General features: G+C 48.4%; 5 protein-coding genes across 7 annotated transcripts; 2 read left to right on the top strand and 3 right to left on the bottom strand.

Moving 5' to 3' along the window:
• Positions 1 to 34: 34 nt before the first annotated feature.
• On the bottom strand, positions 35 to 4590 carry LOC117654407 (E3 ubiquitin-protein ligase RNF8-like). 2 transcript variants are annotated; one of them, XM_034401020.1, is made up of 12 exons: positions 4394 to 4590; positions 3935 to 4042; positions 3697 to 3851; positions 3426 to 3620; positions 3097 to 3345; positions 2808 to 3012; positions 2519 to 2719; positions 2159 to 2411; positions 1809 to 2065; positions 1511 to 1715; positions 1096 to 1273; positions 35 to 1002 (listed from the first exon to the last, which is right to left on the bottom strand). In XM_034401020.1, exons 1-12 carry the CDS (start codon positions 4460 to 4462, stop codon positions 441 to 443), a joined length of 2637 nt encoding a protein of 878 aa, XP_034256911.1. In that variant the 5' UTR covers positions 4463 to 4590; the 3' UTR covers positions 35 to 440. The 2 variants fall into 2 exon arrangements, with proteins under 2 accessions (XP_034256911.1, XP_034256912.1); XM_034401021.1 differs by having other exon boundaries at positions 551 to 982; positions 4394 to 4588.
• Positions 4591 to 4673: 83 nt separating this feature from the next.
• On the top strand, positions 4674 to 8939 carry LOC117654408 (protein ERGIC-53). The gene is made up of 9 exons (XM_034401022.1): positions 4674 to 4936; positions 5422 to 5576; positions 5667 to 5839; positions 5924 to 6023; positions 6096 to 6373; positions 6448 to 6671; positions 6763 to 6880; positions 6981 to 7262; positions 7354 to 8939. The coding sequence occupies exons 1-9, from the start codon at positions 4771 to 4773 to the stop codon at positions 7388 to 7390; spliced, it is 1533 nt and encodes a 510-aa protein (XP_034256913.1). The 5' UTR covers positions 4674 to 4770; the 3' UTR covers positions 7391 to 8939.
• Positions 8940 to 9161: 222 nt separating this feature from the next.
• Positions 9162 to 12325, top strand: LOC117654409 (nascent polypeptide-associated complex subunit alpha). 2 transcript variants are annotated; one of them, XM_034401024.1, is made up of 6 exons: positions 9162 to 9323; positions 9962 to 10229; positions 10309 to 10428; positions 10518 to 10613; positions 11233 to 11394; positions 12044 to 12325. In XM_034401024.1, exons 2-6 carry the CDS (start codon positions 9975 to 9977, stop codon positions 12056 to 12058), a joined length of 648 nt encoding a protein of 215 aa, XP_034256915.1. In that variant the 5' UTR covers positions 9162 to 9323; positions 9962 to 9974; the 3' UTR covers positions 12059 to 12325. The 2 variants fall into 2 exon arrangements, with proteins under 2 accessions (XP_034256915.1, XP_034256916.1); XM_034401025.1 differs by lacking the exon at positions 9162 to 9323 and adding an exon at positions 9346 to 9484.
• Positions 12326 to 12672: 347 nt separating this feature from the next.
• On the bottom strand, positions 12673 to 15109 carry LOC117654410 (ubiquitin-conjugating enzyme E2 C). Its single transcript, XM_034401026.1, has 5 exons — positions 14885 to 15109; positions 14543 to 14570; positions 14376 to 14462; positions 14085 to 14289; positions 12673 to 13999 (listed from the first exon to the last, which is right to left on the bottom strand). The coding sequence occupies exons 1-5, from the start codon at positions 14989 to 14991 to the stop codon at positions 13884 to 13886; spliced, it is 543 nt and encodes a 180-aa protein (XP_034256917.1). The 5' UTR covers positions 14992 to 15109; the 3' UTR covers positions 12673 to 13883.
• A 165-nt stretch (positions 15110 to 15274) lies between these two features.
• LOC117651114 lies at positions 15275 to 19974 on the bottom strand. The gene is made up of 3 exons (XM_034394885.1): positions 19751 to 19974; positions 16263 to 16525; positions 15275 to 15985 (listed from the first exon to the last, which is right to left on the bottom strand). The coding sequence occupies exons 1-3, from the start codon at positions 19953 to 19955 to the stop codon at positions 15770 to 15772; spliced, it is 684 nt and encodes a 227-aa protein (XP_034250776.1). The 5' UTR covers positions 19956 to 19974; the 3' UTR covers positions 15275 to 15769.
• Between the last annotated feature and the right edge of the window lie 3981 nt (positions 19975 to 23955).

The raw sequence follows: 23955 nt of genomic DNA, 5'->3' as shown, positions 1-23955 counted from the left end.
GTGCAGGTTCCGCCAAGCCATGAACACACAGGAGCAGGTTTGAACAAGTTTACTTCACTTTCTGTCAGATTATGGTCACTTACATCATTTGTTTTCTTTTTGAGTAGTTTCTTGGGAAACAAATTATTGACAATGAGAAGTGGATTTTGGCAGTGACATCAAATCAAGCTTCAAATTGACTAACAAACAATAGTTGTAAAAATAGGTCATAGAAGAAATACTAAAATAAAATTTTCACAAGAAACTAAGCAAAAAGAAGCGAGTCAAAATAAATTAACGTACGTAATCATTACTACAGAATTTCAATCTGTAGAGCATCCAAAGTAGAATGCACACTTGTAAACAAACAAGACACAATTTCATATGTGATGTGAAAGCATCACCTTCATCACAGCACCAAGAATTAAACAGTGGTAAGAAGGCGCAATCAAGTGGCGTTGTCAAGGTCGCGGGTGACGGTTTTGGTACGCGTAGGCGGGTGTGCCGGGCCTCTGGCCCCTCTGGACAGCCTGCTGGACAGCCTGGACGGGGGCAGGCGCACTGTGCCTCACGACCGGTGCACTTTGATTCCTCAAAATCAGAGGAGGCGCAGCTCGTCCAGGAGGGTGGCCAGGCACAGTGTAGGGATGGTGTCCGAGCGGCTGTCCGGGTCCGGCGAACGGCACGGTGTAGCTGTGGGCTGCTGCCGGCCTAGCGGCGGCCCCACCTCGCGTGCGGATGCCTGTGGCCATGCCTGTGGCCCCCGGGGCCGCGGCCTGGGGGCGGGGCTGGACCGGTCTCGCTTGCCTCATCTGCCGAATCTGAGCTGTCCGATTCGGAGCTGATGACGATGGGGGGGCCGAGGGTGGGCGCTGTGGCGGCAATGGCGGCTGCCCTGGCTGCAGATAGAAAGGGGCGGGCATTGCTGGCATTCCCTGCAGTGCCTGCATTGCTGCCGCCTGGGCCGTCGCCTGCATCGGCTGTGAGGTCGATGGTCGCAGACCTGGGGGCAGATTGACGTTCCTGCGCACATTAGTAGAGCACACTGTCCTCGCCCCACCAGCGAGTCGGGCTTCGACTCCACAAAACGCGCTCAGGGATCGGGGAACCACTTACCTGGTTCCAGCAGGTAATCGGATGACTGTGGCTCCAGGTGGCACATTTGCTAAAGTCACAGGGACTAAAATTCTGGAGTTGTTTCCATTGACTATTTGGAAGGGAACCGTCACTGGGACATTAGCAGTTTTTCGCTTTTTATTTGGATTTGCTTCAAGGTCTTCAACATGCGCCAATACTGAGAGAAATATGGGAAATGTGTCAATTATTTAAAATAAAAGCCAAGGTATAATGTTCACAAGAAGACAAAAAAATTATTTTTATTTAACAATGTAACATATAGAGGCCATTAAAAAAAAAATTTACTAGGAGAAACATAGGAAACATTAAGAAGTTCATATGAGTAGAGACTACAACAATTAATACTTGAAATCTATTGAGTTAAAGTTCGTTTAAGAAACAAAACAAACATTACCTTTCCTTTCTTCCACTATTTCCCGTCTTCTCTTTTTCAAATCATCCGATAAGTTTTCAACCATTCTATCAATGAAATTGTCTAAGACAAGAGATCTACTCTGCTGAGTGTAAGGAGCTCTACAAATGGGGCAGGTCTTGTTTTTCTTCACCCAACTAGCAATGCACTCTTGGCAAAATGTGTGGTTACAGTTAAGGGTTGTTGCCTAGAATAGTTGTCAAAATAAAATTAATGTCATTAAAGTGTACTAAAGGGTAGGAATATAGAAGAAATCACAACATAATGTCAGCAAACTTACCATAACAAACAACTCATTACAGATACTACATTGTAATTCAGATTCAACAAGCTCTCCAAAATTCTCAATAACATCTTGTTTAGCTTGCTGTTCATTTTTGGATGCTGCTTCCTTAGCTCGACTTGCCTCTTCTAACTCTTTTTCTAGAAGGGTCCGTCTGCTGCTGGTTGAATCAAGATCTTTTTTCACCTGATCCAACTCAGATCTGAGCTTAACTAGAATTTCAGCATTTTCTCCCTCCTTTTTGCTTAACTCCCCTGAAAATTAAATAAACAATTCAAAATGAACAAAGAAAAACAAAATTGTAAGTTTAAGATCACTAAAGGCGAATTCTTCTCTTTTTCTCTCACCTCGAATTTGCGTCTCAATCAAAGCCTTTTCTTCCTGGAGCTTAGATACCTCAGATTCTAGCTCCAGGCGCAATTTAATTTCCATAACCTCCATCTCTTTTTTGAGACGTTCTTGCTCTGAAAGTTTCTGTGCTTCAAGTTCTCTTTGGTGCTCCTCTGCTTTGCGCTGGAGCTCAGCTTCACGATCTTTCAACTCTTTGGTAACCTCTTCTTTATGCTTGTTAAGCTCTTGCTGTCTCTGTCTCTCAAGATTCTGCCAAAACAAAATAAAACATGTGTCTGATAAGTCCAATTTACAAAAGGAATTCAAGTGCATGGGTCTGAAGTACAGTTGAGTTGTTTACGAAAGGGTTGCAGTACCTCTAATTCCAATTTTTTGGCTAGAAATTCTGCTTCCATCTTCTCTTCCCGTTCCTTGCGTTCACGTTCTCTTTCCTCCTCTTGGGCTTTCAGAAGCAAATCCCGTTCAAGGAATGCCTTTTCTTTTTCTTTCTCTTGTCTCTCTTTTTCTTCTAATGCCCTTTGAAGTTCCTGAAGTCTCTTCTCAAATTCAATTTTCTCCTGAAAGCATATGAAGCATGAGCATGTAAAATCATAGTAAGTAGCAGCAACAAATCAACATAACTTTGGTAATCATGGTTACACTGACCTTGGAAAGGCGATCTTCTTCCTTTTCCTGATCCACTAGTCTTTGCTGCTGCTCTTTTTCTTCACGGTTGGCAGCCACCTTCTCCAAGTCTTGAATTCGAAGCCGAAGAGCTTCCTCAACTTCACTCTTTTCGGCAGCGAGTCTCCTTTGTTCAGCCAGTTGCTCAGCAAACTTCGCCCCCAAGGCTTTCCTCTCCTCTTCCAGCCTGTCAAGAAATTCACAAAGCAATGACATAAATACAAACCAAATCTATTTTTGACTCAAGTAAATTGATGATAGGGAAGCCAACCTTATCTCAAACTGCTGTTTATCTCGTTCTAATTGATCATGAAGCTCTTTGTTTTGACTCCTTAGCTCACTTTCAGCTGCCTCAAAGGCAGCAATCTTTTTAGCTAGATCTGAAGTCTCCTTTAAATGTAATTCTTCTAGGTTTTGTTTTTCCACTGTTAACCGTTTTTGAAGCTGCTCTTTCTCTTCTAACAGGTTGCTTCCTGAAGAACTTCCTTTTTTGACAAGGTCTTCTTGAAGTTGGAGATTCCTAAAACATCAGTAGTTTGTTAGATAAAATGTTATGAAACAAAAACAAAATGTCAACCACTTTGATGTAGTTGGTCGTACCTTGCCACTAGTACCTCCAGCTGTTCCTTGTAGGAATCATGCAGCAGCTTCTGTTGGTGTTCTAGTTTTTGACGATTTTGCTGCTTCTCTAAGATACTTTTAGCTAAACCATCTTTTTGGAGTGAAGCTTGATAATCGAAAAACCTTCTTCTTTGTGCCATTTCAGCATCCAGCCCAGATCGTGTATTAGATGCTCTGAGTAAAACAGAATCTTATCATAAACGTTGTGTCAAGGGAAACATTTCTATGCAAACTCAGACTACGAATTTACCTTTTCTGGCACGAGTTAGGACAATGCTGAATACTAGAACAAAATATGTACGAATACTTTGATCCCTCGCTAAGTTGTAGATGATCGCCATCATTAAGGCCAACCTCATTATTGATTTTAAGACGTTTTCCATTCAGCCATGTCCCAGCAGAACTCTATGGAACAAGAAAGGTAGGAACAATCAATAAAACTATGCAATTAACATACCATGACTTAACATTGAAACACAAATACATACCTTATCACAGATAGACCAAGTACCATTGTGACGAAGAATACAATGGTTCCTTGATATCCCAAGATCAACAATGTCATAGGATGCATGTTTAGCTCTACCTATTAAAAACTGGACAAAAAACAAAATCGTTGAAAGAAATGAGAGGTTGAAACTTCTTCGTTCAATATAATGACAATTTTATGACATGTGCTAAACTTGAGATTATCGAAAAAATTGTTCACACAAAAAAAGAATAGGCTCTTCCAGCCAGCTAACCTACAAGAAACGTATCATGTGTTAATGCAGACAAGAAAAGAAGAGCAGACCTCAAGATTGTAAGAAATAATGAAACGGGCATAGTAAAATGAAAGGAAAACTAACAACTTTCCATAGCCCTTCGAAAGAAAAGAAACAAAAACCACAAATGAAGCAGTCATCATCATGGGTCCTTGGGAAGCAGATTGGTAAACAGTTACTTACCTCCTTTTGATCGATACGAACGCTGGGCTCCGCTGGGTTGAAAGGATACAACACGGCAGGGAGATCCATTTGGTAGGGACCAAATCGGGATCAGAGCCCGAAAATGCTCCAAATAAATACGATTGTTGTGTGCAACCACCTGTACGCGCCGGTTGCGTTTCAAACAAAAACAAGTGAGTGTTCAAAGGGGTCGACAGGATCGACCTGAATCGATGGATCGTTGATCGATCTTACCTTTCGACCACGTTGACCACCGTTGTGCAGCGGTGGTTGTAACGGCGGCTGCAGTTGCGGCGGCAGTAGCAAAGCCAAAGCTCAAGCCAGCCCAGCAGAACACACAGCTGCTGCAGTAGGTTTGAGTGGAAATTTGCTTCACCATGGCTGTGGAAGTGAGGTGGCTTAGCTGCTCAGTATTTTTATTCCTAGTTTTTAGTCAAATTATTGCGGAAGTACCGCACAAAAGATTCGAATACAAATACAGCTTCAAGCCGCCGTATTTAGCTCAGAAAGATGGATCCGTACCCTTCTGGGAATATGGAGGAAGTAAGTTGACGTTTCCCGTCCTGTCCGTCGAGTTCCACGCAAACACTCCTTCCAGCTGTTACTGCTGAATCGCCAACCGAGCTCTGTGCCTTATTTTTGTGTGAGCGCGCATTTTGTAAATCGTTCACAAGTTTTGTTGTTTTTTACGGTTGTGGAATAAAGTTACACCGCATGCAGGTTACCGGCTGTCGGGAGGCATTAACCCCTTGAAAGTGTACCACTGCAACACCTGTTACCGGCAATCGCGTTCCGTGTTTTGACATCTCCTCTGGCTGAAATAAGATTTTCGAAAATTCATACCCTATTTTTTTCTGTTAGACCTTGAAATTTGGTTCATTGTTCAACTCGGTCTTCTTTCAATCTGTCCCATAATGAACTATATGAACCAGAAATATACGCTTCATTGTTGACGACTTATTTTTCTTCCTTTTTTATTGAATTTATTGCCGAAGACTCTGTCATGATAAGTTATTTTTTTCTTTCAGACGCAATCGCCAGTTCAGAAAATGTGAGAGTTGCTCCTTCTTTAAGAAGTCAAAAGGGTGCAATCTGGACTAAAACTCCCACCAACTTTGACTGGTGGGAAGTTGATATAGTCTTCCGTATCACTGGTAGAGGTAGAATTGGAGCTGATGGCCTGGTATGTAGTTTCAATTTCAAACAATCTCAAATTCCATTTAGCCCTCAATTTTATTCTATTTCAATAATCTTTTTCATACTTCTCTCATAGGCTTTCTGGTACACTCAAAACCGTGGTGACTATGAAGGAGCTGTATTTGGAAGTTCTGACAAGTGGGTTGGCCTGGGAGTTCTTTTTGACTCCTTTGACAATGACAACAAGCACAACAATCCGTACATCATGGCTGTCCTCAACGATGGAACTCGCGAATTCGACCATCAAAAGTAAAATTTTACATGATCACACCATTTTATTCTTCACTGAAGCAAATGTTACATCTTAATTGTTTTTCTTTCTCATATCTACAGTGATGGAAGTACACAGGCTCTTGCTGGTTGCCTACGTGATTTTAGGAACAAACCGTTCCCCACCAGGGCCCGTATTGAATATTACAAAAATACCCTAACAGTACGTAACAACCCTGCTTTTCATTTATTGTGATTTTGAACCATACCTAACGATATGCCTTTTGTTATCCAGGTACTGTTCCACAGTGGTATGACTGCCAGTGATCAGGAGTATGAAATGTGTCTCAGGGCTGAAAATGTCCACTTGCCCAAGAATGGTTACTTCGGTCTTTCTGCTGCCACAGGAGGCTTAGCTGATGATCATGATGTTTTACATTTCTTGACATCAAGCCTCCATGCACCTGGACAGATGCCCTCTCCCCAAGCACCCCAAGTCAACGAGGAAGATCAGCGAAAACTTACTCAGGAGTATGCTGATTATCAGCGCAAACTTGAGCAGCAGAAGGAGGTGTAAGTACCAATGTCAATAACAGCCACAGTGTTGTTGTATTGATTTTTATCTCATCTTACAATTTATCTTTAAGGTACCGCAAGGAGCATCCTGATGCGCCTATCAAGGACAAGGATGAATTTGAAGAGTGGTACGAATCCGACAACCAGCGAGAGCTCCGTCAGATTTTCCAAGGCCAAAGTCAAATGTTTGAAGTAACCAGGGAACTCAATAGAAAGCTGGATGAAATTATTGGCCGTCAGGAACGCACACTCAGTCTGATGTCATCCATGCAAGGAGGTGGTGGTGTTCCTGTTGGTAAGTTGGGTATAATGCTGAATTATTATGATATCATTGTGACCACTCTCTTCCCACTTGATCTTTCCTCTACATTTTCCCTTTATTTCAGTCACTCATCAACAGCCTGGCCAGCCTCCTGTTCAAATGATTGACACCATCAGGAGACACGAAGTTGATGCAGTGATCCAAAATCAAAACAACCTCATCGCGACAGCTCGTGATTTAATGTTAGCCCACTTTTTATTGAGTTCATGAATACTGAAACTGAAACCCTTTCACCTATTGTGTATTAAATGCTGTTTTTTTTTTCTTTTGTGGTATTTCCAGGGCTTTTGTCACTGATGTCAGGACTCGAACTGACACCATCATTGCTAACCAAGCACGCCAGCCAACTGCCCAGGTGCAGTCTGTGGGCTATGACATGACATCATTGGTAAACGAAATGCGTGATGGGCTCAATACTGTGAAGCGAGATGTTGCTGCTGCTTCTGCTAAACTGGGCGCTGGTGGTTCTGTCAGTGGCAGTTGCCCAACCTGCCTTACCACAACAACATTCATGGTCTTTGGAGTAGTGCAGTTGGCTCTTTTGTTTGGCTACTTTATGTACAGGTAAGGCCTTGCCGGTCAACCTTGCTCATCCATGTTTGAGACTACCAAAGCTTCTCATTATTTACACGATCTTCTCTTTTTTGTTGTATAGGGACAGCAAGGAAGCTCAAGCCAAGAAATTCTTCTAATGTGAGCACGAGCAGGTTACGAGGTAAAACCAAAATGGCACAGGCTAAGAGCATTTTACATTCCTCATTGAAGAGTTTAATGAAGTATCTCGCCCCAAATTGTTCTCATGGTCTTGTACTAGAATGCCAGTTATGCTTGGCAAACATTTTAATGTTATGTTGCCAAATGGACCAACAATCTAATTTTAACAAAAATCCTGTCAAGGTTGCATTTCCATAAAACTTTTGCTCTTTTTATATTTAAAGTTTTTGAAGGCAGTTAGGAGTGTATATTTCAATTGTTGGGTTGATATTCTCATTCATCTTGAAAACCATTAGTCAAAATTGTGTGTGAATATTGCCATTGGTATCCTGATGTTAGTATTTTGATGTGGAAATCAATCTTACTTCATTTCATTTCATGCATAATTTAAGTCTTAGACATATAAATTGCAAGTATGATACATGTTTACTTGCAGCAGGAACTTTTTTTTTTTTCACCTCTAAGCCTGCTTATTCTTCAGTGAAGATTGATTGAAAAGTTTTAGATCAGAAGTATTTGATTGCAATGTATAGTATATTAGTGGGCATTATTGTGTTTGAGATTGTTCTTTTCTTGGTTGGACACTGTGTTGTGATTGCCCTAGTTAATTGAACAATTCCTCTGTAGGCCATCCACTCATTCCATGATGTTTTAAAGTGTACAGAGGTATTGTGTAAGCATCTTTAATGTACAAAGTTCTTGTTGAAAAAGAGTGTCATGGTTATTGCTCAAGCCCAGCTGATTTTCTGAATTATTACTCTGTTGGAGGTTTTATTTGAAATTTCTGGTAGACTTATTGAACAGGAGCTTCAATACCCATACAAGTTAACCTGTGATTTTATTTATATGACAGTTGATCTGTCTTTCTGTATGCTGAAAACCATTGCCATCGAAATATTATCTTCACCTAATATTCGTGGTATGTCTTACTTAAAGCATATCAGATTGTAGATTTTAAAAATCATTGCTTACATCTATATTTACAACACACACATACCCAACACACTTCTACAATTTGGTGTGGCTTCTTTTCTGTCATATAAATGCTGTTCAATCATGCACTTCAGCTTTTACTAAAGCTGAGGGCCCCTTTGGTACACAGCTGAAAGGAAGAATGAAATTTTTTTCCCTTTCATTTAAGTTGTCAAGATTGATTTTCAGATTTGAAAAATGGTATTTTTCTTATTATCTAGTAGTCTTGTGATTGGAAGTTAGATTTTCCATGGGGGAGTAATGAGTTTGTTAGTTATTGAAGAAGTTCAACTTTTGAGATACTTTTATTATTTTGTTGAGACTTAAAGAATGTATGAGAGACCCACTTGTGAAAGTGCTTAAGTAACTGTCCAATCTTAGAGTAGATTCTGTTTTTAACTGGATCACTTGTGGGTCTGATGATTTATGTTATGTGAGTGAAATCTATATGTTGAATGAATGTTCTTGATTTTGGTTAAAATTTTGCGTTATGTGATAGGTCAGTTTTTAAAAACATTGTGTGTCCTGTAAAATAAAAAAAAAAGATAAATTTTTCAATGGAAGTCTCGTTTTTAAACAGTTTTTATTATTGCCTTTACCCTTTCATTTGTAAGGGTCATTTTTCTAGAAATGATTTCGAAAGAGATATCTGATGGCGCCAAAAACGACTCAGAATGACAACCTGTCGAGCACTCCAAGAAAACTGGACAATAACAATGAAACATCATTATTGAAAAAGAAAATTGATAGAAAGATTCTTGATTTGTCATTTGGACTGCGTCCTCTCCAGTTCTTTTCTGCGTAAGTTCTAAATTTAATGTACTCTCTAAGAGTTTTGGTTTGGGAATGTTGGCATCATTGTACCCCCAAACGAAGGCATGTTTGTTTCTTCCGGTTCCCCTCCCGCTAGTGTAGGCCTTTCATCTCCGCAAGCACCAGGTGAGTTGCGAATTTTTATCTGCTGCATTTTAACGTATTTTTGGGCATCCAATCATTTGCTAGTAATCGAAAAGCCGTGCGTTTTCCCGACTATTTTTCTGTCCTATTATTGTCTTCTGAGGGTGTTTTCCGCAAGTCGAGGACTTGACTCGGCGTGCCCGGTGCGTTTTGCGATTTCGTCGTCTGTGTACATTTCTCTGCTAAATTGCACATAGTTCGCCGTTTGATTTTACTCTCATGCAAATTAAGCTTCGTTTTCATACAGAGGCTCCCATCTTACTCAATACCTCCTGTGGGGGTTCATTTGTTGTTTAATAATAAACACTAGGTTATGTCTCTTCATTGGATGTACAATTACCGATTTATCTTTACATGATTCGTGATCTTCACTTCCATTTCACCCGACCGGATGTCTTGGTACTATCCGCATCTTACCCTCTTTTTTCCTGGGTTTGCTTGTTTTTGAGGCACTGGGATGGAGGTACCTCCTACAGTGTTTATCTTGGCATGGGAATAGGTTTTGAACTCCTTTGTTATCAGGGTAACTCGACAGTGAGGCTTTGCGTCCTCATTTCTGTTGTGCCTGTTTTATTTGATAGATTTTTAATTTTCTTTCCTTTTGTTTTTGCTGTCCACAGCTCTCTACTCATAATGCCAGAGCTGACAGAAATCGAACGTGAACGCGCTGCTCCCAGTGCTGATGCTGACGCAGACACTGCAGGAACAGACAGTGACTCTGACAGCGCACCTGAGCTGGAAGATGCCGGAGCGGGATCAGGGATCAACTTCCCTGGTGGCGCTGCTGCAGCTGCTGCCGCTGGTCTTCCCATCGACATCAGCAAGGCCAAGCAAACCCGTGGAGAGAAGAAAGCCCGCAAGATCATGTCCAAGCTTGGTCTGAAGCCTGTGAGTTTCTTTTCCTAGTCTTTAGCTGATGGTCTTTATCTCTCTCTACCTTCTTTGCTCATGTTTTTTTGTATTGCAGATTACCGGTGTCAGCCGAGTAACAATCCGGAAGTCAAAGAACATCCTGTTTGTTATTAACAAGCCTGACGTGTTCAAGAACCCTGTGTCAGACACTTACATTGTGTTTGGTGAAGCCAAGGTACCTTACCACTTACCTCACAATGTTGATTCAAACTGCGTCTCTGTTGTCAACTACATCACTCATGTGTTTTATGATTTTGTTCCCAGATTGAAGACCTTAGCCAGCAGGCCCAAGTTGCTGCTGCTGAAAAGTTCAAGGCCCCTGAAATCTCACCTGCCGCTGATGTTGGTGCAGGCACCACTGTAAGAATCATCAATTTAGCTTTAGTTCCGGGATGGTGCCAAGCCAATGCATTTCGATGTGAAATTGTTATCCTGGCTATTCTATGGTGCTTGCAGCAATTACTTTATGAGTATTCTTTGTCTTTGCGGAAATTTTCTCTGGACCAGAAATGATGATCTTTCATATCTTGAAGGGTGCACTTGATGCTAAACCCGTACAGTTCGATGTAAGAACGTTATCCCTGTCTGACAGGTTCAGAGCTTAGATTCATTTGATCAAGAAATTGTTTCACTTATTTCTCTCTTTAGGAAAGTTGCTTGCTGCAATTATGTTTTGAGTATATTTTGTCTGGACCAGAAGTGATGATCTTGTATTTCTTGAAGGGTGCACATGATGCTAAACCCGTACAGTTAGATGTAAGAATGTTATCCCTGTCTGATTGGTTCATAGTTCAGTTGTTAAGACCGGAAGTGATGATACACATTCTCTCGAAGGGCGCACTTGGTGCAGAACCCGTACAGTTAGATGTGAGAATTTTATCCCTGTCTGAGTGGTCAGATCTTATTTTCATGTACTTTCAGCTGTATTAAAGTAGGAATGTCCTTTAGTCGTGACTTATCATGCTTATCTGATTAACAGGTGGTGGCACCCATTCAAGAAGAATCCGAAGAAGAGGAAGTAGATGACTCCGGAATTGAAGATAAGGATGTTGACCTGGTTATGTTGCAAGCCAATGTCAGCAGAGCCAAGGCCATTAAAGCCCTCCGCAATAATGGTTGTGATTTAGTAAATGCAATCATGGTGAGTATCTTTCATTATTATTCTTATCTGCATCCATTTTCAGTATAAAATCTGGACTGAATGTCGACCCTTCGATACTTTAAATTTTCTCTATTGAATGTTAGTTAGACTCCTTGCTTGACATTTAAGTATTATTTGTAGTATCTCTTTCATGATGATATCTCAAAGGTTTCGCTAATATTCTTTTACTGTTTAATACTTTGATGATAATCTTGCCTGTCTGAAAAGAGTTTTTGACTAAGTGATCTTATAATTGGTATACATTGACTGAAAATAGAGAAGTTGGGTGATGATTTACAAAGGTTTCGCTAATTTACTTCTGTAAATTTTTGTTGATGATAATCCTTGCCTGTCTGAAATAGCACTTCTCTGTTGGTTATTATAAGCAGAAGTTAAGTGATGATTCACAAAGGTTTCGCTAATTTATCTCTGGAAATATTTGCTGATGATAACCCTTGCCTGTCTGATATAGCACTTCTGTCTTTAGTTTTATATATGACTAACTCTACAGTGATGATCGTACAAAGGTTTCGCTATTATACTTCTGTAAATCTTTGATGATACTCCTTGCCTGTCTGAGTAGAGTCTGGTAATGACCTGTCAATTGAACCTGCTTCTATTGTACGCTCATTGAATGTATTGTTTTCAGGCCCTGACCATGTGAAGCTCCTCATCTTCAACATTATCCCGTCACCCATACCTCAGTAAATGCATTCTTTTGTTTCTGTATGCCTGTGCAAGTGCTGCTCTGGTGTCAGATGCTAACTTGTATTTGCTGAATCTTCAGTCAAACAAAATTTTCTCCATTTTGCGGGCCATTCATCAAATCATGCTACCTGATGTTTTATTAAAAGTCAGCATTTCTGTGGTACCCTATTTGTTACTGTACATAAAGCAATCTCTTCCAATAAGACAGATTCAAAATCTTTTACTTGTCTTTGATTTTTCTCTCACCCTTGAATGAGGCAGACCGAATTTGAACATTAGATGAGACCTATTGTGATGAAGCCGTGACATAATCTTAAATTGAGTTACTAGCAATGACTAAGCAAATTATAGGAAAAATGTCTTTGCCTTTAAAATTGAAGTAATGAAAGAGGGACAAAAATAACATTATTTAAAATTCAATCTCAGTATATTTGACAAATGACAGTACATCAGCTTGCAGTAAAAAAGTATACAACACTTGAAAATGATTACTAATTTGGGGAACTCACATCACCATTTCTAGAACTGGCCAAAACTTGAATGTTGACAATTTTAAGTCAGTACAACCTGTTATGGGTTAATTTTTTAAACCACTTTGGATCCAATAAATCTTCAATGAAATTGTCAAAACCTACAAGCTACATCAAATTACTCTGTATAAAATGACATCCATACCAATTAAGACAGAATGAATGAATATCAGATTCAGCCACCAGAATTACATTAAATATTAAATTTGTTGGATATGAAGGAATGCCTTAAGTGATTGTCTTTAAAACCAGAATGTGCAATCACATTTACACACAAATACTTTCACACATACATGCAAACACACACTACTCAAGTTCTCTGCAGTTGGAGTTTCACTCTATTTAATATAATGGCAGTGCGTCACAACTGACCCAAGGTGAAGTTAAAAATTGATAATACATGCAACTAGAATCATTTCAACTCCAATACAAAAGTCAGCATTCTAAAAACCAATACTAATGAGCACTATCACAAAATTTGACACAACTGGATTTTTCGTATTGTATAATACCACAAAATCGTTCTTTTCAAACTGTTACAAATTTTCTTTCGAGCTCAATGGAAGACAATGTGAACCATGTAAATTGAGAACATTCAGGCATCCTTTGGTAAAAGCTAATGTCTAATTAATTAATGTTTAACTAACCCCATTCACAACTACGGGCGAGACTTCAACGAGCAATATGGGATACAGTAACGTCCACAAGTTTGGAAAATACTTAATGGTTTCAAGGAAAATATAAATCAAATCAAAAGTGGGCAAGCATACACAGAGGCTCTAAAACTACACCACTGCCATTCTATTTAATGGTCCCTTTAAGTAGCAATAATTTTAGCAGAGAATACAAAGTTCAGATTTATTACAGGAAATGAAATTGGTAGGGGTGCAAGATCATACACAATTAAGCCAAAATGCTGAATACAAAACCGCCGAATGAGAAAATAACAGAATTAAAACATTCCTCTAGAATTCATGCAAACAATATCAAAATTTACAACTGCAACTATTTACATACAATATCCATTTCAAATTTGTGCTGATAGATCACACACCAACTTTCTAAGAAATAACCAAAGTTGCCAACTTGGAATGGTTATCTACAATTGATTCAGACCCAAATAATACAAATTATATATATCTAATCTAATAAAATTTATATCTAGTGCCTTCCTTTGATGATCTGTGTATTGACAAAAGACTTCACACAGTTCCTAAATTTATATAGATCAATTCAACACAAAACACTAATTTACTTGTCCTTGCTGTTCTCTTTATGGTATGTTTCATGAAGGTGCTTCTTAAATTGAACTTGATTTGCCCACATGTGTGATGCTTGGGGGTTTAGAGGGCTGTTAATATTGGGCTCTGTAAAACAACAAAAAGATTCATTACAGTCAGAACTGCAACAAAAATAATGAGCAAGGAGTCAAGGAAAGAACATGGCACTCACCACCGAGTAATGACTGAATGGAAAGTAAAATAGTGCGGACATCATAAAGTGCCGACCATTTCTCTCTCAAAATGTCCAAGCATATATTGCCAGCGGTGTCAACATTGGGATGGAAACATGATGTGGTAAATCGTACTACAGGTGCGGAGTAGGGGTAGCTGTTGGGAAACTCTAAACTCAATTTGTAAGTGAGGTCTTCGTAAACCTGAAAGGAGAAAGAAAGATGAGGATTAACAGAGAGAAATAAACAAACATGGAATATAACCTGAATTTGAAAGAGTAAACATTTACCGTTCCAACTGGGCCCGTAATTGTGCCGACCCATTTGAAAAAATTCTCGCCCTCTGGGAATGCTGATACACCTTTTTCTGCACCCATCTGAGAACAGAAACAAATCAGTTAGACGAAAGTTAAAGTGGAACATCTCGAATGAATGGTGACATCCAAGCAGCACTCACCATGAGAACCATCAATTCCTTTTGGAGCCTGGAAAAATAAAAATAGACAAAGTTAGTTGTAACAAAGGCAGTGTGGAGTATGTTGTGGATTTAAAACGGAATTGCACAGATCCATCGGGAGGAGAAACAAAATAAAGGTGGGTAAACGTAAGTAGGGTTAGCGCACTAAACACTAACGTCAGTCAAGATGCCACAAATGCCGACCAAAAGACGGCAGGAGATGGGAGCCTTAGATGTGAAGATCTTGGTTTGCGAAAACCAGAAAAGCAGAAACTCCCGAAACCATGAGCTGGCCAAGCCAGCACCCCATCGACTTCTAGAAAGAATCCCCATAAATCTTACCGTTTTGTAACAGCGTGGTTGTCTTTAGAAAGACGGAGCCTGTCCTCATTAGTTTTAATTGAGCTACTCGGCTCTGGAGCAGAATGGGGATTAACGTTCTGAGCCATATTTGCACCGAAATTTCAACACCGAAACAGAAATAAAGCGTCCTGAAGAAGCTGACCGTTAGAATTTTTTGAACCACAGGAACTGAAGTTGCAGGGTACTGCAAGCCAGATGCATATTGCTATTACCAGCCGCCCCCTTGCGTGAGAGACTAGTATGAGAAATATACGATGCAGTTCACTGACCGCGAGGCGACATGAGAAATTGTACGACTGCGGCGGCTCTGCTGCTCTGCTCTAGGTGCGGGAATGTTTGAAGTTTGAAGGCGAAAAGAATTGTTCTGCTTGTATCGCTTAGGACAGTCAAGGCTTAAAGTTTTTAATAAGTCTCTTCATTTACAACAGGGTCACAAAGTAAATAAGTAATAAATACTGTAAATAAATAAAGGAATAAATAAATAAATAAGCGCTATCGTAGCTTACATAAAACGTTCAACTTAAACTAATATACGACAATCCACGTCTTCTCCGCTAAATATACAACGACTCTTTAACACTAGAAACGGCACCGAACACACGGAAGCAGTGCAGTGGTAAGATGGTCCGAGTTTGGAGGTGGGGTTTGTGCGCTGCGACACTGTCAAACCAAACAAACCCCACTCCAGTTTGTGATTCCGGAGCCCTTTTATCACTGCCTCTTCTGAAACCCCTTGGAACATTCGAAACCCGGAAGAACAGAACCCGCTGCCCACAACCACAGAATGCTCCTCCCCGTACTTTGACTACGCAGTCTTTTCTATTCACACGGTGTGAGCAAGTCACCCGGCGCTGGGGCTACGGACTACCGCCTCTGCTGGGCGTGAGCGCTCCAGCCCCTGAAGGCCCTGGACTGCGCGTCGCTGGAGGTTCTGAGGGCGTCCGTCGCCGTCCTGGACGTCCGCGACGTCCTCGCCGACCGCGCCATGCTCCTGCCGTTGACCCAGCCGCCGTACTCGATGCCGTCGTCGTGGTAGCCGTAGTACTCCTCGGCCACGCGGCTGTTGTGGTGGTCCTCCATCTGCGGCGCCAAGCCAAGGGTCACAAACAGAGCAACTTGAAGGCGACCGGCCCACAGTGGGTCAGAAGACGGTCGGAGGCGGTCAAAATCCCGGATGCGTTTTGAGCTCCAGAGTCGCTAGATGGGACTCGAACCCAACGTGTGGCCCCACCAACGGATTGCTCTACGAACGAGGCAGCCATTGGTGGGATCGCATGTTTGATTCGAGTCCTGTTTATCGACTCTGGAACTCGGTCTTCTGACCCACTGTGCGGCCTACCAGCACGGCATGACATACCTGGCGCTGCTGCACGTTGCGGAGGATGTTGAAGGCCACGAGCATGAGGGTCATCTTGCCCAGCAGGATGGACTTGAGCGCCATCATCTTGAGGGCCATGATGTAGAGCGGCAGCATCATGAGCTGGATGGCCAGCGGGATGGCCAGCAGGGGCAAGTACGGCGCCAGCTTCTTCTTGAGCTTCTTCAGGCCCTTCAGGACCTTCTTCTTCTTGTGGTCGTGCCGGTCCTCCACCTCGAAGTCGCCGTCCTCGATGTCGCGGCCTGCAGCAGAGGGAGGGCAAGTTAGTCACCGCCTGTCTCTCTCGCACCCCACGGGAAGCCCCATGAGTGCGAGAAAGGCAGCGCCATCCCTCGCCTGCCGTCCGGTGCGCGTTGCTGGCGATTCCGTCGAGCTGTCTTTCTCGCAACCCCTACGGCGCCCCACGAGTGCGAGAGAGACGCAGCTACCTGCAGTCGGTGTTGTCCGGCAGGCCTGTCTGCTATCAGGTGGCCGTGGCCGTAGCGGGCCTACACTTTCCCTTTGACCCTGCAGGGACCGGCTCTAGACCGGCCAGGCCCCATCCCCCCCCCTTTCCCCTTCCCGAAGGTCTAGGGCAGCCTAGAACCTCGAGGAACAAAAACATACGCAACATTCCCGCAGAAAGATGAACGCAGATTGACTGCCGGTTTGAACCGACGACCTCGGGGATGGGAATCGACCGCGACCGCTTTAACCACGCGGCCGCCACGCCCCGCCGCCTAGCCGGGCTTTAAGTGGCCGGGCCCAAAACGGCTCATTAGATGCGTGCGGGGCGCGGCAAGGCGGCGCCTCCGTTCACACCGAGCCACCCGCCCGTGTCCGGTAGTCTGTCTCTCTCGCGCTTACACGGGACGCCGGGACGCCCCACGACGCCCCACGAGTGCAACAGAGAGGCCACCACGGAATCGATCTGCTGGAGCAGGTCGCCCGAAGCCCGGCTCTCTGAAGGCCCCAGAAATAGAGGCTATCAAAACGCCCGGCCGTTGGGCCTGGGCCGTTGGGCTGTCGGGGCGATGGGCTATGGCGTCCCGTCCCACGGCCGACGCGGTGCCGCTGTGCCGCCGTTCCGGTGGGTCAGGGAGACTGAACGGAGTGCTGCCGCGCCGCGCCGCGCCAGTCAGAAAATTACTTTTCGGAGAGGATAAGTAACGGAATTCTCGGTGCGGGCTGCCTACGCGTCGGGGGCCCTCTCAGCCCCCTGTGTGCGTGCGTGTGTGTGTGTGTGGCCTCTAGAAGGGGAAAGTGAAGCTGGGGCCCGAGGCGATGGGGCGGCGCGGGGCTCGGGGACCACCGCCCCTCGCCTGGCGCGCAGTGCGCACGCCGCACGCCGCACATCGGCCGGCCATCAGCCCGTCCGTTACAGCACCACTTTGGCGCGTCGCCGCGCGTGCCGTGCAGCAGGTATTTGTTGATCCCGACCGGCCGGCCGCGGGCAGCGGCAGCACCGCGCAGCACAGCGTGGAAAATGCGCGAAACGCTCACATCAAGGCGTCATGCGGCGCCGAGCCGCCGAGCCGCGGGGCCGCGGGGCCCCCCAAGCAAACCACCGTGAAGAGCCAATATCTGTTTCAATGCCCCGGCCGCGTCGCGCCCCAGTGGACGCCGAGAAGGCGCTCTCTCTTCTCTCTCGCACGCCTACGGCGCCCTCGCGAGTGCGACGGAGGCGAAGACAGAGCCCCTGCCATGCGGCGGGTAGGCCGCCGCGCTAGCCACCGCGTGGAGCGGGCTGGCCTACCCGCCGCATGGCAGGGGCTCCCCGCGGCCAGTTCACTTACAGTGGAGTGGAGCCGCTGCGACTCGTCGATGACCTCACGGCCGTCATGCACTCGGTGTGCGGTAAGGGGGGTAAGGGCGACGCGCACCTAGCCGGCTCAAATGAGCGCTCTCGCCCGCCCGACCCGTTTCTCGGCCGCACAGTGGGCCAGAAGACCGGTGCAGGCGGCCGAAACTCCAGATGCGTTTTGAGTTCCAGAGTCGCTAAATGGGACTCGAACCGAACGTTTGACCTCACCAACGGGTTGCTCTCTGAACGAGGAATCCATTGGTGGGGTCACACGCTCCATTCGAGTCCTGTTTAGCGACTCTGGAGCTCAAAACGCGTCTGGAGTTTTGGCCGCCTGCACCGGTCTTCTGGCCCACTGTGGCCCGGTAACGCCGCGGTGGCATCATATCGGCCATCACTGTATAACTGTCTCGGCACCGCGCCATCACCGAATTCGGGACTCTCACCAGCAGCGTAGCTAACTCCCCCCTCCCAAAAAATAAAATAGAAACATTATTTTTTGTTTGCTCGATGTCGTGTTTACTATCGTGTCGACTTGAGCGCTATCTTGACACGGACGACACGCGGCGTGGCACCCGTGACACTTCGCGTGCCGCTGGCGCGTGCGGTGCGGTGTGAGCATGCCCGGCCGTGCGCGCGCAAGGCGCACCGCGTGTCGCGCTCGGCGAGCACGCAGGCCAAAAATAAACAGCCGCGGCAGCATTAAGAAGTACGCGCCGGCTGGCCTCTGCTCTGGCTATCTGGCTATCTGGCCCACTACTGACGAAAAGGAAAGCGACCGGCGTCTCGCGTCACAGGGGCAGGAACCGGGCGCCCACACGCCAGTCGGGAAAGGTTCGGCCCGCCGGCCCGTCGTCCCGGCCCGTCGTCCCGGCCCGGCCCCGAAAGGCACGCCACGGAATATATGTGACGGAACGCCGCCGCGCTGCGCGAATTACGTTCCAATAACGCGCTGCAAAATGGCGCCTCACGCCCGCAGTTCCTTTCTTCGCCGCGGGAGGGGTGGGGGGAACTAGGCGAACGGAGCGTCTGCCGCCGCCGGGATGGGATGGTGATTTTTTTGCGGTGTATCTGGACTGGGCCAGTAGGGCCGTGGCTCGGAACACATGCATACATGATGGCAGCGCGCGCTTTGGTTATTCACGGCTCCAGCCGCCACTACTCTGAAAAAAGGGGCACGGGGGGAGACGGGGAAAGGATGTAACGACCTGGTGGTTCGATGTTCGATCCGGCTGACGGCGGCCCTTTCGTTTATTTAACTGTCTCGACGCTAGCCACTCGCTCCGGTCCGAGCCGGACGAGCTGGACGAGCTGGACGACGCGGTCGTCGTCACCGAGTCAACAAAGTAGTCCACTCGGAACAAGGCCCGGCCACGCCAGTGTCATGCCCATTGCCCGCGCCATGCCACGGCCATGCCTGCAGTCCACACAAAGTGGCCCTCAAAGTGGTCCACTGGGCCACACCCCGCTCCGCCCCTCCGCATGCCGCATCCCCGGGGTCAAGGCCAACACTATCATCCAGTACTCCAGTACGTGCCGCCGAGCCACGCCGCCGAGCCGCGCGCGGGAAAGTGGCCGCGGTGGTGCAGTACGTGCTACGTGCGCCACGGACGGCCGCGGCCGCGACGTGCACCTCCACGATAACGCATCGCATCGCCGAGCGCGACCCCGAAAGCATCCTTACCTTGCTCGTCGTCGTCCAGCCGCAGCCCGTCCAGCTTGAAGCTCAGGTTGACGGCGTCCTCGCTGCGCGCGTCGCGGCCCAGCGTGGCCCGCACGCCGGGGTAAACCTCCACGTCCATGGCGAAGGCGCGCGACACCTTGTCCACCTCGACGATGAGGTCGTGGTACGTGGCCAGGTCGTCGGCGTCGTCCAGAGCGCGCGCCATGTCCACGTCGCGGTTGGAGGGCGGCGGCATCTCGGTGCCCGCCACGCGGTGCAGCACCACGGAGCCGTCCAGGAGCGTCACGTCGCCGCCGGCGCCACTGCGGACGGCGCGCAAGCCGCGCACGACGGGCGCCTTGGCGCAGCCGACGACGCGGCCAAGGAAGTCGTCGCGGTCCTCGTCGTCCGCGTTGAGCAGCGAGGCGCGCGAGGCGCGGCCCCGCACCGAGGACAAGCAGTCCAGGAAGCCGAGCGACGCGCGCGGCGAGGACTCGGTCGCGTTGCTGCCGTCGGCGGCGGCGGCCGCCACGAGCACCACGACGTACACCATGGCGACGGCGCCGGGCACCGAGAGTCTGGGCTGCATGGCGCGCGGCAGGCCGGCAGGGGGCTCGGCGTCGGTACTGAGCGTCGCTCCGCGTGGGACTGAGTCTCGCCTCCTTCGCGCCTGGAAGGCTGGCACGGCTGGAAGCAAGGCTGGAAGCAAAGGCTGGAAGCGACGCCGGGCCGGGGCGGCCGGGGCTGCCTCGCCGCGGCCAGGCTTAGGGGGACCGTGAGGCCGGGGGAGGGGTGGGGCGGGGCGGGGCGGGGCGGGGTAGGGCGGGGCGGGGTGGGGCGGGGCGGGGTGGGGCGTGCGGCTAACCCCAGCACGGCGCCGTGAGCACGCCCCTGCCGAACTCCCAGTAACGCCACTTGCTGGGAAAATTGAAAAACGGGGCACCCCACCCCTTTCCCAGCGAGAGCTAGTCCTCCTGCTTTGACTTTGAATGAACCACTCTGGCTGAACGGTTTGAAAAGCGAAGAGAAACGGGATGGGCAACGCCTCCACGCTCTCGGCCACGGTGTCCACCGCGGTGTCCACAGCCCGTCAGCCTGGTGACGCTGGGCGCGGCGGAGCGTCATCTCCGTCATTTCCGGCAGACGGCGATGCAGACCGTGATGCTGAGGCTGGAGGTGTGAGCACGCCGGGCGGCACGCCGGGCATCCGAATGGAGACAAGACCACCGGACTTTCTCCCCGAAGCCGGTGGCATTATTTCGCAAACCGCTCCACAATCCGGCCTCCTGACTCATTCATTCGCCGCCAAACGAACCCCGAAAAATCAAAACACCTTTTAGCGTCGCCATTCGTTTCGAAGTAAATAAAGTAGGAATTCGGGAATGGGGCACCGCGGCCCCGATTCGCGGGGTTTACCGGGTAAATGATTAGCGAGGCACTGAGAGCACTGTCACGTGTGTGTGCCTGTGTGTGTGCGCGCGTGCCGCGATCCGGGGCAGGAACCGGACACAGATCACGACGTGTCACCAGGCCAGGCCGCCTGGCCTAAACGGGAAGGCATGGCGAGGCACGGGGGGATGGGTAGAGCCGGCTCCGGACGATCCTGGACATCCTCGCGGGTACACTGCCACTGCCCCCGAGCAAGACAGGGCACTGGATCGCCACCGTCATCGCTCACGATGCACACGACTAAATATTTCGTAAAGTTTTATAGATAGTTGATAGTCAAAAATAAAGGTAGCGGGGAAGAAAAAATAAAAAAACATAAAATGTTATAAAATGAACCACATTAAAATTGAAAGTGAGAAACGGGTTAAACGCCTAAAACGCGGTGTCTGCAGAGGACCGGCCACGCCCCCCGCCGCTGCTTCGACACGGCACGCCAACGGCACGCCTCGTCTGGCCGCGGCCCTCACGGCGTGGTCGTCGCGGCGTCCGACAGTCCCCGGGAGTGGATCCCCAGACGTGACTTCCACTATCGTGTCAGGCCAGCCCCGAGCCGCCGTGCCGCCGTGCCTCCTCACATGGGGGCCGGCCTGCCCCGCCGCCCCTGCTGCCTGCCGCCCGGCCACTGGCCGCCACCGGCTGTGTTGGTGTAGTGGACACTTTCCCCAAGAGGACCACGATGCTGTGCGGCCCCTAGAGCTTCGAGGCCTCGGCGATGAGCTCCGGGCCGCGCCTGAATTCCTTGCATAGCGCCAGCTGCGCTCATCAAGCGTATGCAGGTTTGTGATGCGGGAGGAAGCCCCAGGCCGCCCAGGTCCTGACCCGGCGACCTGGCCGGAACGCCGGAACCGGCCGAACTAGACCGCCCCGATGGCCGGCAGGAGAGAGAAACCCGAAACCCGATCGGGACCCGCCGACCCGCCTCGCAGACGAGGACGAGAATGGATTTTTTGAAGAGGAGCCCTGCCCTCGGTGCCCGAGTCGGTGCCGCACTGCCCGGGCCGGCCTGGTCAAGAATAAAGGCGCCCTCAGTCCTCACGTCCAGCGGGACGCGACGCGGCGCGAAACGAGCTCCAAATACAAAGAGCACCGCGGGCCGGAGCGGCCGGCGCCAGCGCCAAGGGGGTCATGTGTCCACTAGAGTCCACCTGCCAAAGGAACTTGCAAAAAAAAGAAGATATTTTTTTCCCTTTTGAAGCGAGACTTGCGCAAGTCACATGATCGTAACGTGACTGCGGGATTTTCTTTTCTCCCGGTGGCATCCCTGGCGATAACGTCAGCAGTTAGGCCCCTTGTTCCTCACACCACGCCACGTGTGTGCACGTGCACCCACCGCGACCGCCCACACGCCAACAACAACAACAACAACGCGCCAATGGTGTGCCCTAATTGCCAGACACACGCTCCCCGCGCCAAAGTCTTGTCTTCTCGGCCGCCAAAAACGCAATCGCTTTCTTTCCACTCTCCCTGCTGGCTGTGCTGGCTTTGCTGGCTGTTGCTCCCTCTCCGTTTTTCCGTCTCACTCGACCCCACGAGGTGGTTGGGTCGCTTCGTCGATTCCCCCTCTCTCTCCCTCCTTCACCGATGCCGCCCCGACCTCGTGGCCGGCGTCCCTGCCCAAGCGACAAGGATTCAGGTTGGGGGTCCAGTCGAAAGTGAAGCCATGCTCACTTACCGACACAAACACCAAACCGCGTTCGCAAAAAGAAGGAAAAAAGATTTTGCGTTGCAAAGTTGAAAGAAAGCAAAAGTTATTTTGTTTCAATAAAGAAAAATTGCGTTAAAAAACATGTAGTCCTAATCCGAATATTTGCATGTCTGTACTGTAGTTGTCATCCATATATCCCTTGCATTTTAGCCCTCACCCTCTACTCTAACCTGAACCAACACAAAAGGGCTCCTAACCTAACCTAACCTAACCTCACCCTGCCTCGACTCGCAGTGTGCCCTCGGTGCGGGGCGGCCGACTCCCTTAGAAGGGCCGTGTGTGCGTGTATGGGCGTCCGGGCCCTCCGTCTCGCAGGGGCGCACTGCGTACGCATTCGCGGAAAGCCAAACAGGAGAGAGTGTCCGCGGCAGACGTCGTGCCAGACGCCGTGCCAGACGTCGTGCCGCACGGCACTGCAGCTGACACGGCCCGGCAGCCCCGACGGCCCCGGCAGGTGCGCAGCGCAGCTGCACAGGTGGGTCCGTCTGGAGTCCGGCCTGCCGGCCTGTCGCATGCAGCTCCACCATAAAGCACGCACCGCCGGCAGCGCGCACCGCGCCTGCGTCAGTCCGCCTTTCCCCCGACGCCGGCAGTCCGGCGGCGTCTTTCCCCGCCCAAAACAGCGCCTGTCTCTCTCGCTCTCGTGGCGCGCGGGGCGCGGCCGGGGCAGCGCGTCGACCTTCAAAGGTGGCGGACCGAACCCCCAGACAGCGCCAGGGGCCGGGTCCAGCGAACGGTGGCGGAGGCCCCGGAGGCCCCGCGGAGGGCAGCAGACAAACAAGCGAGCCACTCCGAAGGCGCGAGAAAGAAAGTGATCTGTTTGTCTTGAGGATGCCATCACCGGTAGCAGTTTCGCTGACCGCGCCCTTTGGCAGAGGTACCCGTTTTGTCAACGAAATTCCCAGTGCAGTCGGGAATTCCACTCCACCGCCTTGCCTACGCGTGTGCGCGTCCCGCCACCGCCCTCTCGAAAGGCACCGAAGGCGAGGACCCGGAACGGGACCAGTGTGGAAGGCGGTGGAAGGCGTGACGGGGCGCGATATTTGCATAGCGGTATACGGTCTGTGCAGGC

The sequence above is a fragment of the Thrips palmi genome, unplaced genomic scaffold (assembly GCF_012932325.1).
Source record: "Thrips palmi isolate BJ-2018 unplaced genomic scaffold, TpBJ-2018v1 HiC_scaffold_10, whole genome shotgun sequence".
Taxonomy (NCBI): domain Eukaryota; kingdom Metazoa; phylum Arthropoda; class Insecta; order Thysanoptera; family Thripidae; genus Thrips; species Thrips palmi.
The sequence above is the reverse complement of the archived record's forward strand: the minus strand, read 5'-3'. Positions and strand labels throughout refer to the sequence as shown.

Excerpts from the sequence above, each read along its gene's own strand:
- LOC117654410 (XM_034401026.1), bottom strand. The coding sequence starts at position 14,991 with ATGGCTCAGAACGTTAATCCCCATTCTGCTCCAGAGCCGAGTAGCTCA. Across the intron at positions 14,571-14,884 it reads AACCACGCTGTTACAAAACG|GCTCCAAAAGGAATTGATGG; the intron begins GTAAGATTTATG and ends TTATTTTTCCAG. Across the intron at positions 14,463-14,542 it reads AGGAATTGATGGTTCTCATG|ATGGGTGCAGAAAAAGGTGT; the intron begins GTGAGTGCTGCT and ends TTCTGTTCTCAG.
- LOC117654408 (XM_034401022.1), top strand. The coding sequence starts at position 4,771 with ATGGCTGTGGAAGTGAGGTGGCTTAGCTGCTCAGTATTTTTATTCCTA. Across the intron at positions 6,672-6,762 it reads AGGTGGTGGTGTTCCTGTTG|TCACTCATCAACAGCCTGGC; the intron begins GTAAGTTGGGTA and ends CCTTTATTTCAG. Across the intron at positions 6,881-6,980 it reads GCGACAGCTCGTGATTTAAT|GGCTTTTGTCACTGATGTCA; the intron begins GTTAGCCCACTT and ends TGGTATTTCCAG.
- LOC117654407 (XM_034401020.1), bottom strand. The coding sequence starts at position 4,462 with ATGGATCTCCCTGCCGTGTTGTATCCTTTCAACCCAGCGGAGCCCAGC. Across the intron at positions 3,852-3,934 it reads CTTGGTCTATCTGTGATAAG|AGTTCTGCTGGGACATGGCT; the intron begins GTATGTATTTGT and ends CTTGTTCCATAG. Across the intron at positions 2,720-2,807 it reads AAGAAGATCGCCTTTCCAAG|GAGAAAATTGAATTTGAGAA; the intron begins GTCAGTGTAACC and ends ATATGCTTTCAG.
- LOC117654409 (XM_034401024.1), top strand. The coding sequence starts at position 9,975 with ATGCCAGAGCTGACAGAAATCGAACGTGAACGCGCTGCTCCCAGTGCT. Across the intron at positions 10,230-10,308 it reads CCAAGCTTGGTCTGAAGCCT|ATTACCGGTGTCAGCCGAGT; the intron begins GTGAGTTTCTTT and ends TTTGTATTGCAG. Across the intron at positions 10,614-11,232 it reads ATGTTGGTGCAGGCACCACT|GTGGTGGCACCCATTCAAGA; the intron begins GTAAGAATCATC and ends TCTGATTAACAG.
- LOC117651114 (XM_034394885.1), bottom strand. The coding sequence starts at position 19,955 with ATGGCGCGCGCTCTGGACGACGCCGACGACCTGGCCACGTACCACGAC. Across the intron at positions 16,526-19,750 it reads GCTGGACGACGACGAGCAAG|GCCGCGACATCGAGGACGGC; the intron begins GTAAGGATGCTT and ends CCTCTGCTGCAG. Across the intron at positions 15,986-16,262 it reads GCAACGTGCAGCAGCGCCAG|ATGGAGGACCACCACAACAG; the intron begins GTATGTCATGCC and ends TTGGCGCCGCAG.